At 44.1% G+C, this 12,415-nt stretch overlaps 1 protein-coding gene across 3 annotated transcripts in view; it reads right to left on the bottom strand.

Annotated features, from left to right (window-relative positions):
- The window catches only part of ATG16L1 (autophagy related 16 like 1), a 38,340-nt gene that overhangs the window by 10,333 nt on the left and 15,592 nt on the right, over positions 1 to 12,415 (bottom strand). The window contains exons 7-13 of one of the 3 annotated variants that reach the window (XM_080799866.1): positions 10,597 to 10,683; positions 9,893 to 9,949; positions 9,632 to 9,679; positions 8,899 to 9,001; positions 5,327 to 5,432; positions 1,047 to 1,117; positions 267 to 338 (exon numbers count right to left, since the gene is read on the bottom strand). In XM_080799866.1, coding sequence (XP_080655992.1) covers positions 267 to 338; positions 1,047 to 1,117; positions 5,327 to 5,432; positions 8,899 to 9,001; positions 9,632 to 9,679; positions 9,893 to 9,949; positions 10,597 to 10,683 — 544 coding nt within the window. The remainder of the gene's footprint in view (positions 1 to 266; positions 339 to 1,046; positions 1,118 to 5,326; positions 5,433 to 8,898; positions 9,002 to 9,631; positions 9,680 to 9,892; positions 9,950 to 10,596; positions 10,684 to 12,415) is intronic. The other 2 variants (XM_080799867.1, XM_080799868.1) reach the window with 2 other exon arrangements.

The raw sequence follows: 12,415 nt of genomic DNA on the forward strand, positions 1-12,415 counted from the left end.
TTAGGAACAGGAACACTCCGAGTCTTTCATGAGAAATGTGATGGCTTCCTCGTGCAAGCATTCTGAAACTGCATCTTGGACAAAGGAAGAATGTAACATGGAAACAAATTTTCCCAAGGGGGAAAGGGAAAGGCAGGGGGTAATCAAGTATGATTTTCAGGAAAATATGATTCTCCTAATTAATCAACCTGCCATTTCCTACATTTTGTGTCTTAAGAACCTCATGAAGTTTGGAAGTTATACTAACTTTCTTAACTGGGTCTTACCCGTAACCGGTAATCATCCACAGTCCAGATTCGACTTGCAAAATCATTTGAAGCTGCTAAAAGGTAAGATCCCTATGGGAATAAGGTGGGGGGAGAGACAAATTTTAGACAAAATAGATTATTTCAGTCCATACAATACAAACTCCCTAAGAATCGAGTCCAGAAAAGGTTTATTAGATGCTCAAAAGCTGCACAGCTTATGTGAATACTGACCATTACCCCCCAGTAGTCCGTCAACCCACTGACCACGGTAAATCCACTTTGCTCCTGAACTTGCTCAATCCTGCCCTCCCGCTGGAATGCTGCAGACTCTCCAGCTCAAACTGGAACCTGTCCTCTCAAGTTCATCAGCCATCCCCTCCACCCCCTTCAGTAACAGTAAATACCAACTGTCTACACACTATCCAAGCTGCAGAGCCCAGAGGCACCGGCTCTCCCCTCCCGCAACCTCTCAAAACTGCTCTGAGACCCGCCTGTCTCTCAAGCACCTAGCTAGACCCATCACTCCCTCTGCATCGCCGGGCTTCAGCGGGGACCTTCAGCAAGCCTGCAGAGAACTGACTGGCTGCGGCACTGCAGACCTGCCTCCCCCACCCAGATTGCAACACCATCACAACCAGCCCAGAATTTACCATCTCCTTACATCTTGATCTAACACTGATGGGACTTAAGACAGAGAACAGCAGGGAAATCGTCTGAGTAATTTTTAAATTTCAAGAACCGGATGTCTTAAATGGTTTCTAAGCCCCTGTAAGCGCACTCATTTCATGGGATACTCACAGCGCTGTCAAATTCGATGCTCGTAATTCCTGCATTACTGCCAGACAGGGAGCCCTTGAACTCACATTTATCTGGATAAAGGAAGACAGAGGAGACAAAAGAAAGTAAGGCCAATACCTATGTTACACTGGGGCACCTAAAGCAGAGTGGAAGCCAATCAGTGGCTGCGAAGAGCAGCTGTCCTGCACGGATGCAGCATTGGAGAGTGGGAGGACAAACACCGAGGTGAGACCAGAGAGAACAGCTGGGCAGCTGTTGGAGCCACGAGTGTGTAAGCCGACACAAGGCCCAGCACTTCGCAGGTGCTCCCTGTTCTCTTCAAAAATTTATAGAGTCTTCAATTCCCTTTACAAAGAAGTGCAGGAATTTTAAAGAAATGTCAATCCGTCTAGAGATGGAGTTTTAGTTCTGCTATTCCTCAGTAAAAATTTCTAATTCAGATAAATACACCTTTGGGTCTGATCAGTATTTGTGTCGATTTAACAATCACTTCTATAGAACCTCACCACTAAATTTTTTACAATCTCTGTGTGAATTCTCATTAGAGTTTGAATTTTTTTTTTTTTAAGTTATATGTAACTGGCTAGTCCTTAGAATGCCAGTAAAGCTAGTTTGGAGTTTATGGAATTTGTCTGTACACTTCCTCTGTCTCTGGAAACTGAAGATTCTGGCAGTCCAACTGGCTGCAAGCACTCCCCTCCCCGCAGCCTCCCTCACCAGGCACAGGCTCCTGGGTCCTGCTCTCAGACAGCTCTGGACACCCACGCAGGAGCTTTCATGATGTAGGCACAAACTGACAAGAGTACAAGTCTCAAGATGATGTGATTCAGCCCCTTCTTAAAGGGTACCTTAAGGATGGCAAGCTCAGAAAACAATTAGGGAACCATTCAAATCAAATTCATAAAAGGGGATCGGGTGCCTGGATGTCTGTTGGCTGAGCGTCCGACTCTTGATTTCACGCAGGTCATAATCTCAGGGTCTTGAGATCAAGCACCAAGTCAGGCTCTGTGCTCAGAGCAGAGTCTGCTGAAGATTCTCTTTCTCCCTGTCTCTTTAAAATAAATTAAAAAAAATTTTTTTTAAGATTTTATTTGAGAGAGAGAGAGAACACAAGCAGGGAGAGCAGCAGGCAGAGGGAGAGGGAGAAGCAGGCTTCCTGCCGAGCTGGAAGTCCGACATGGGGCTCAATCCCAGGACCCCGGGTACAAGACTTGAGCCAAAGGCAGACACTTAACCAACTGAGCCACCCAAGCACACCCCTCTCTTCAAAATAAATAAATCTTAAAAAAGAAGTTCATAAAAAGGGAACATAAAAATAGGAAACATCTCAAAGAACAACCTTTTCTCTTATTCAATACTTCTAACTGGTAATAATTATGATATGAATACTGGGTTTGGAGCTGTCAAATACATTTAGGGTCAGGATTATTAAACTGGTTGAAGCCCACCCTCTGAATTTAATTGCAAAATACCTGTGTAACACATTTAATGCCATTTCTTGGATCCTAGCTCTCATGAGATTTTCAAAAGTCAGAAAAGGCCAATATCCACTCATTAATTAAGGTCTTTATTTAGAGTTTTACAAAAATATTACTGTAAATTCTAAGAAATATCAAAAATTGGGGCGCCTGGGTGGCTCAGTGGGTTAAAGCCTCTGCCTTTGGCTCAGGTCATGATCCCAGGGTCCTGGGATTGAGCCCCGCATCGGGCTCTCTGCTCAGCAGGGAGCCTGCTTCTTCCTCTCTCTCTCTGCCTGCTTCTCTGCCTACTTGTGATCTCTGTCTGTCAAATAAATAAAAACAATCTTTAAAAAAAAAAAAAGAAAGAAAGAAAGAAATATCAAAAATTATGCCCAAGATAGCAGTCTATTTCTCTGGCACTTAACACATTGCCAAAATGTAAGAAATGACCAATAAATACTATTCTATGTAAGAGACTGATCTCAAACAATCAAAAAAACCCTTCCCAAAGATCTAGAGAGCATGGAGGGAAGGTATGTCAACATCCCAATGGAGCTTCTGGAAAATTTTGATAGAGCAAGGACAGACGTTCCTACTGGGCAGAAAGTGCCATTCTTCTGATACTTTAAAAGGGTAAAAAACAGGACCCCCAAACTATTTCATAAAAGGCCTTTTGGACTTAGTCTCTTCCAAGATTCAGTAAATATTAGCCAAGGAGAAAAAAACCTACTGACTAAGTGATTTGCAGAAGAAATACTCTATAATTAGGCCCTAACTGATATTTGTTCCTCAAAACTATATAAAGTGCTGCCAAACATTCTATGTTATTTCTTAGACCCAGCAGAAACTTTTCATTTTATTGGCACCAACTATGCCAATATTCATTTCCATTTACTTCCTTTTTAGCAGCAAAAACCTAACACTGTTACTAAAGGTTGGTTCTAGGGACGCCTGGGTGGCTCAGTTGGTTAAGCAGCTGCCTTTGGCTCAGGTCATGATCCCAGCGTCCTGGGATCGAGTCCCACATCGGGCTCCTTGCTCCTCAGGGAGCCTGCTTCTTCCTCTGCCACTCTGTCTGCCTGTGCTCACTCTCTCTCTCTCTCTGACAAATAAATAAATAAAATCTTAAAAAAAAAAAAAAAAAAAAAAAAAGGTTGGTTCTAATTTTCTTAGAAGTGCTTTCACTACCAGGAAGTAGAAAGTATTTCTAGAGTTATTTTTATTTAATCACAAGACATAATCAAAACAGATGCTCTGGGGCACCTGGGTGGCTTAGTCGTTAAGCGTCTGCCTTCAGCTCAGGTCATGATTGCAGGGTCCTGGGATTGGGCCCCACATTGGGGCTCAGTGGGGAGTTTGTTTCTCACTTTCTCTCTGACCCTCTTCCTTGTTGTGTGTGCACACTCTCTTGCTCTCTCCGTCTCAAATGAATAAATAAATAAATAAATAGATAAATCTTAAGAACAAAAACAAAACAGATGCTCTGCTTAGATTTTAAAAAATCAAATCTCATAAAACTTCTATTATTACAATATGGCTTTATTATTGCATTATCACGGTTTTCACAATTATCATTCATAAACTATTTCTGGGTAAAACGGCACAAATTTTCATGGGTTTCAACTAGCTGTATTTGCCAGGGATTTAATGAGTTACTTTCCAGAAAAAGAAAAAGAAGAAGAAAAAAAAAAAAGGCCAGGGCAGACAAATGTGGTGCTTTATTGATAATCTATTATCATCAAACGGATCAACAGACTGCTCTTGCTCTGAACACACCAAAAGTAGTCACTTGCATGTTCCTTCAGGTGCTCTATAGCTCGGGGAGGCCACAGTGGGAAGAAAGGGGCTTTGCAGTCAGCAGACCCAGTTCAGGACCTGGTTCTGCCATCCCCTTGCCAAGCTAATTAGTTACCAGCCAAGAAAATCAACTCTGCAAATCAAGTAGTGGCTCTGAGTTTTCATGTTTTTGTCTTGCCAAGTAGGGGTGATACCTGTCTTTCAAGCTGCACAGGGCTGTGGCAAGGATCAGGGGAACTAACACAGACAAGGGCCTGCTGGATCTACTTCTTGGTGGACACTGGGAATGTAAGTGCTACAGCTATGGAAAGTTGACAAAGCAGTTCTTACTAAAATCTTCAGCCTTATTCCTCGCCCTGCGTTATTTAAAAAAAAAAAAAATGAGACTTAACTACATCTCAAAATGCCGAAATTGAGCTATCCCTAGCTTCAGATTTCTAAGAGATGATTTCACTAAGTCCCATTTCCTGTTTTAATGCCATCCCATTTCTGAATACTCTGAAGCCACTTCTGAAACAAAGTCTCATCAAAGAGACGGGGTCTTGATCTTCTGGCCCTTGATGATAAGCTGCTTGTTAAATACATTTTTCCCGGAAGATACATCCCTCTTTTTATTCTCAAGCTTAGACATGACCTCAATCTTTTTCTCTAGGCCAAAGCCAGTGGTGTTATTAAATGCACACACCTCAGCTCAATGTATCGTTTAATTCTAAAGTCTATGACTTTAAGACCTTTCATTTTCCTTCTAAAACCTATAGTATCTTGGAAGATGTTCTCATTATATCTGAGAAAACACAAACACTAACGAATCCATAACTTAAAACCATTTTCTAGCCCCTGCTTAAAAACTCAGCGCAAATATCCACACAGGTGTATTGTCTGAGATGGTGATAATGCTTTGGTCAGATAATTCCTGAAACAAGATACTAGATATTTGGAGAAGGTGAATGATTTAAAGATTGCCTGAAAGCAAGGTCAACCAGATGTCCCCAACGCAGCCTCTTTGCAACTCTGGGGTCTCACCTCCAAACACTTCCCAAAGCTTAACTCTCCGATCCATGCCTCCTGTGGCCAGCAGCCGGGAGCCCGGACTGAACTGCACAGCGTTGACTTCCCCATCATGAGCATCCTGCAAGACAAGCACCCTGCTTCAACCCCAATCACTGTCATTCCCGAGAGGAAGTGCACATGAACACTCTGGACGTCTAACAAGAGGCATCAGATACTCACTCAGAAATAAAGGGGGTCCGCTCATAAACTAACTTGGATTCCTACCCAATTTTATTCTTATAGTTACAGTTCCATTTATTTAAGCACAGTGCAACCTTTTTTTTTTTTTTTTAAGATTTTATTTATTTATTTGACAGACAGAGATCACAAGTAGGCAGAGAAGCAGGCAGAGAGAGGAGGAACCAGGCTCCCCGCTGAGCAGAGAGACCGATGCGGGGCTCAATCCCAGGACCCCGGGATCATGACCTGAGCCAAAGGCAGAGGCCTTAACCCACTGAGCCACCCAGGTGCCCACAGTGCAACCTTCTTAAAAAGCATTCAAAAACCCATGTAGACTAACTGCCTAAAGTTTGTCTTTGCATTAATTTCATTTCTCCTTAAGAAAAATAAAGTTTCAGTCTATATTCTACTATGATCTTAATGGCTTAAAATTAAGTCTCTGACTAACCACCTCTCTTTTTGTCCAGATTATGTTAATGCTACATGCTAAACTATCTAGTCAAAGTACAGCATGGCTTTTCATGATAAAAGAAGCCTTTATGGCTTTCCTAATGTGAGTATATCCTCATATGGAGTCCTAATACGAGCAGATACCACGCCTACTGCTATGCATCACTGTTACAGTGGGATTCTATTCCGCTCTGGAAACAATACAGCACTAGTATGTACTAGCAGGGTGACTTTTGCCAAGTTTCTTAACTTTCTGAAGTCTCAGCTCATTTGCTCATCTATAGAAAAAGACTTCTGCCAAGTTGTGTGACCTAGGAGTGTGCCTAATCACCAACAGGCCTTCAACGAAACAGGTATCATTCTGGGAGAATTTTAAATTCTTCACAGGGAGAGACACCTGGGTGACTGTCAGTTAAATGTCTGCCTTCAGCTCAGGTCATGATCCCAGGGTCCTGGGACTGAGACCCACGATGGGTTTGCTGCTCCGTGGGGAGCCTATTCTTCCCTCTCCCTCTGTCTGCCACTCTGCCTGCTTGTGCTCTGTCATATAAATAAAATCTTAAAAAAAGAGTAAGTTCTTTACAGGGAAATCTTTTTCTCTAAAGGTTTAATTATTTTGACAAAAGAGACATAGCATGCACATGGGGGGGGGAGGGACAGAGGAAAAGGGAGAGAATCCCAAGCAGACTGCCCGCTGAGCACAGAGCCTGACGGAGAACTCAATCTCATGACCCCAAGATGATGACAGGAGCAAAAATCGAGTCAGATTCTAAATCGACTGAGCTTCCCAGGCACCCCCTGACAGGGAAATTACTGAGACTGGCATCCAAACTAGAAAAAAAATAATCTGAAAAGATGGTATATTTCTTTGTGTTCAGGATGGGAAGGGAAATGGGGTAAAAAGCATCCCCTCCTAGAATGGGAAAAAAAAATACCAGAAAATGTCTCTGAAACTGCTCTTAAAAATTAAGACTATGAGGGTGACTGGGAGGCTCAGTCAGTTGGGCATCTGACTGAGCCCCGCATTGGGCTCTGTGTTCAGCAGGGAGTCTGCTTGGGACTCTCTCTCTCTCCCTTTCCCTCCGCCCCTCCCACTACCCTCTCTAAAATAAATCAATCTTAAAAAAGAGAAAAAAAAAAAAAGAAAAAAAAAAAGACTATCGATGCTGAAGTCTTTATGGATGAACTATAATGCCTGAGATTTGCTTTAAATTGCTCCAGCAAAAGTGTGTGGGGCAGAGAGAAGAAAACTGGCAGATGTAGCTAACTGGGGCTGCCTGGCAGGATGATGGGTGATGGGACCCAGAAGTTCTTTAACTCCCTGCTCACACCAATGTTTGAAAATTTCCATAATAAAAAGGGAAAAAAAAAAGACTGTGGAAAATGTGGATTACAAATATTAGATCATTAAACAGGTCATCAATCATTTGCCTAAAACATCACTTGGGGAGGACAAAAATCGTACTGTCACATCTGCTTGGGACTAAAAAAGATGCCTGAAATATTATCAAAGGCACGATTATTAAATTGACTGGGATATAAACACCACTTTATTTTGCTTGGTGATCTGATCCCGCCCCAGCCCTTGTGTCCCACTGCTGAAAAGCTATCAGACAGCTGACCAACCTTTTTGCCTCCATGTGATTCCCTTCCTTTTCTTTCTTCTTCTTTTTTTTTTTTTAATGCTATCTTTCTACTCAGGAGGTCTCAGATTGAAAACTTGAGATCATGCACCATCACACCCATGGCTGCCACTCCTCCATCTCCTGCATCGTTGGCTCTGTTGGATATCTGTCAGCTGTGAACTGTATACTCTCAGACACACATGCTGACAGAATCCCCAATTATCAGCTGCTCCATTATCCCATACACATGACTTAAATGTGACGGGAGAAAACAATGGGCTGCTGGGAGTTGAGGGCAAGAAAGGGGCTGTGACACTGAGTGCAATCAGACCTTTTACCAATCATCACTGACCTCCATAAGGTGCTTGGGCCTGTCAGGGACTCGCAGGAGTGGAATGGGAAGGGGCCTTAATGGTCCCCAATCGAACTCCTCATCTGGAGGGAGACTCTCTTTATGACATACAAGGTGGTTAAATCACTCAGCCAGTTCACTCTGTGGAAATCTCTATTCAATTCCTCCTTATGCTGGAACTGAAAGCCTTTCCCATATAAATTCCCTCCCATTTTATAGTAAGTCTTTCTCTCCCCTGAAAGCTGGCTCCTCTAACTCAGCCCATGTAACCCACAAGTCAGCCCAGCTATCTGTGCTCTGCTCTGCTTCTCTCTTCCCCTCCAAACTCCCACCTGCCAGCCCTGAGTCAGGTACCCCTCATTTCTCCAGGCTGGTTCCATTTCTACTTGATTCCCCCAAGCTGGGACCTGCTTCTTCGTTTCTACTAGCATCCAGCTCTGAACTCCAGCTGACAGCCCCAGCATCACAGTGGCCTCTGCCCAGGGCTGTCTCCTGCTTCCAAACTTGTGCTTCTAACGATTGGAAGTCACGCAGATTTGGGTATAATTCACGAAGCAAACAGGTGCACTTACCCACCTTCTAAAACAGACTACTAACTAGAATCTCACTCTAGATGGGAGCCAACCAGTGACAACAATGACATGCATTAGTGTAACTTCTCACGAACCACAGCTCCTTCTCCCTCGTCCCATCTCTCATGCTAGGGATTCTCTCTCAGCCAGTCCTGTATTACAGAAAATGGTTATAATAAATTCTGTCCTCTAAGCTAAGCAAAATGTATCAATTCCTTCCATCAGACACAGCCAACAGGTGTAAAAGCTTGCTATTGCTCTAAATGAAACAGGAGAAAGCCAGCTGCTGTGGAGAACGGGTCCTTTAACTGTCAGGCTTGGTTACCACACAAAGCTTGGTGGGACATGGGGTTCAACTGTACTTACAAAGACACACATCGCTGTTGTTGGCACTCTCACTTCTTTACTAGAACCAGGATGAGGATCCACATTATCCTGGGGAACTGGAAAGGAAGAGACAGAACGCCTCCTAAGAAGTAACACAAAGGAAAATATTAGGATTGCACAAGGCTTCCTGTCCACCAAACGTCCAGGAGGGATTCAAAGAGCACTTTTGACAGTAGCTTCTTCTCCCTCCTAGACTCTTCGAACCACAGAACAATTCACCCGACCAGAGGCATCCTCACTCAAACGACAACCTGAGAGGTATCCAGCACGTACCTGCACTCGCTCGCTTGCTAACTCACAGACTCCAAAACCCAACACTGAAAAGCAGTCCCGCAAAACTGCTTCCCCAGCCAATAAACTGCTGCAAAAACGTTCTCAACGTAATGTAACTGCCCGCTCTGAGGGAGCTTGTTTGTCTTTTGATAAGACTATTTGAAGGTGACTTCTGTGCCTAGTTAAGACCATCCTCAGCATCCAGTGTGGTCATAGCAGAATCGAACGTGTGCCCGAGGAAAGAGGGATGAGAGCGTGCCTGCTGTGCAGAGCTCAACCTAACTGCCCGCTCAAGAAGCTGACAGCACTCCTAGGAGCATGCACAACAGCCTGGGAGGCACATGCACACCCGACAAGGGGGAGGGGGTGAAGCGGTGATCAGCACAATTATCAAGGAGCCACGCTCACATGCCGGGCTGAGAGAAGGGAATATTTTCACCTGGCAGCATCAGAGGAGTGATGTCCCAAAAGGGGAGACTCGGACAGACTAAAGGTAAGGCCAGATCAGTATGCAGCAAGATTAAAGAAAGAAAACAGAGGAAAAAGGAAGAAGCTAAGTGAAAAGCTGAAGTCAAAGCATCTGAATACTTGGCGCCACGGAAATTTGGTGTACGTTTAAAAAATGGTGATAAATCATATACAATACTTATGAATATTCACACACATATTAACAAGGAAAGGTGAAGGTTTTCTAACCTACCCAAAGATATTAGTGATAGAATCCAGAAGGCCTCCAGCAGGCTGCGAGAGTCGCTTACTAAAGAGGAGGGGAGGATAGGTTTAAACCTTAGAAACATTTTGCCCATAATTCATCAATAAAAACAGTCCACAAAAATAGGTACCTGGGAGTATGTTTCCCATCGAGTTCCCAAACCCCAGCCAAGAAACCCCCTCAGAGGAGCAAACCATCAGAAAATAGGGGGAAGGCAGGAGGGAGGACCCAGCTTCAAAGTTTTAAAAGACACAAGGTTCCCCGCATTAAACTGTCTTAGGAACTGTGCTTCAGACAATGACTCAATCTGACCTAACAGTGTCTGGCTGTTAATAACCAATCCCCATTCTTTTAGTCCTGCTTTAGTTGTCAGCAAAGAGAAAAAAATCCTGGAACCCAAGTACGAAGTAAACAGTATGATCTAAATAATCATCCCAACAAGGTGTAACTGTCCATCTTGTGGGAAGCCATGACACTTCCTCCCACCTCCCCTCAGGGGGTGGTGGCAGCACCAGACAGCTTGAGTCCCATGTGGAGGTGACCTGAGGAAGATGGGGACACTCAGGAGCCCACGATCTCCACTGCTGTGCAGGAGGGGCTGGGTGCTCCAGCAAGGGGCTCTTGCCACCGCCACAACGTGCCGTCAGCTCACGGCGTGAGCGCCCCTCTCCTGGCCCGCCCCAGCTACTTACGTGGCTGCTCTGCTGAGGGCACGCACGGGAGACGTCTCCTCAGTGTGATCAGAGGTTTCGTCCACGATGACTTCAATGTCATCATCCCTGGAAAGAAGGGCAAGAGGCCAAGTCTTTGATCCTGCTCCGTGGGAGCTTTGTGGCAAGTCTGTCCTGCAAGCACCAGCACCATCTCTTAGTCACACGCGGCCTCCGTGAGTTGGCTGTGACAGAAACAGCCAAGGGCTCTTCAGAGAAACAGGAATGGCCACACTCTGAATGACACTAAAAAAACATTTAACCTATTGACATCAAATCTAGAATTCCAGCTGAAAAGAACTTAAGTGATTTTTTGATCCTCTGGGGTGTGAACATCGCTCCTACTTGGAAAGCAAGGAAACAATGATCTAACAAGCCTAGAACCATGCATCCAGTGCCAAGGGAGATTCCTTCCTTCAGGCCCGGTTCACAGGTAAGGGCTCCCACACGTGAACAACTGGATCACAGTGCTCACCAAGATACAGTTCCCATGAGATGGGCTGAGCATGGCACAGACGACAGCCAGGGCAGCTCTGGAGCACAAGAAAATGACAGGGCAAGGAGGAGATCCAGGGGAGTAAGGAAAGCTTTTGCTGGAAGGGCAACAGAGTCAATGGTTATGTTAACACTGGCTTTAAATACTGCCTTAATAATAGAAACAGGAAAACAAAATCTCAACACAATTCATTTTTGACTCTGGGTATTTTATGCTTAGGTTTCAACACTTGGTGCTTCTGACATGTGGGAAGTCTATCATGCTTCATGTGAAATAATCAAGCCACAGAAATGCCCTGTTGTTTACCCGCCTTATCCCACCAGATACAAACCACCTCTGGAATCTACCCCGCCCCTTGTTCCTGGTTGGGGGAAGGCAAGCAATTATTTTGGTTTTAATGACCTCCTACCGAGTTGCAATCAGAAGTAAAATAATAAAACCTAACAACCCAAGCCTTTACCACCTAATGTTCAGACTCCTTAGAACTTGAGAGCTAAATTTTTCCATGATTAATTATCTGGATTATGTAAACATATACTTGTTACTAAGCAAGTTAAACCAAGTCAAAGAAAATTTGTTTCCCTTGGCTATCGATTTTAGGATTCCACACAACTGACCCCAGTCTAGGCCAGGATGTAGGGGAGAACAAAGGTATGCCTGAAGAAAGAGAACAAGGCTAGCCTTTCTTTTCTTTGTGGTTCTGATTTGGAGGAGTCACTAGTGTCCATACAAGCGTGACAGCAGAGCAACAGAGACAGCAAGGGTAGCGACCACAAGCAGAGCCTATGTAAATGTTTTCAGAATGCGACAGACATGAAGACACTCGGAACCCTGCAAAGGCCCAGGGCCACAAGAAAATACCAGGATGTGGCAACTGCTTATCACAACCTTTCAAAGGTAAGAATGCCCTTTGCTCCCAGAAACTCTGCTCTTTGGGAAACACAGAGATTAAGAACAGGCCTTTAAGGTCAGGCACTCCTAGGTTAGGTTTGCTCTGCCCCTTCTGAGGAGATCTTGGGCAGCATGCTTGACCTAAGTTGTGTCACACCCAGTCACCTGTTTATGCTGCAGTAGGGAGGCAGACAAATGTCGCTTTTATAAGCTGTCATTTCTAGGTCATTTATTTACTTTGTAGTGTCTGTAAAATATAACTGAGATTTATTTTCCATATCTGAGAATACAGAAGAAATGTCTATAAGCACAGCCTTGGTATGGAAATCTTTTTTTCTTATAAATTAACACCCTGTCTGGTGGCTGACTCCTCTAACTGAATTCAAACCAGTCCCCTCCATTTATAAGGAAACA

Source organism: Martes martes (genome assembly GCF_963455335.1).
Source record: "Martes martes genome assembly, chromosome: 3".
Taxonomy (NCBI): Eukaryota; Metazoa; Chordata; class Mammalia; order Carnivora; family Mustelidae; genus Martes; species Martes martes.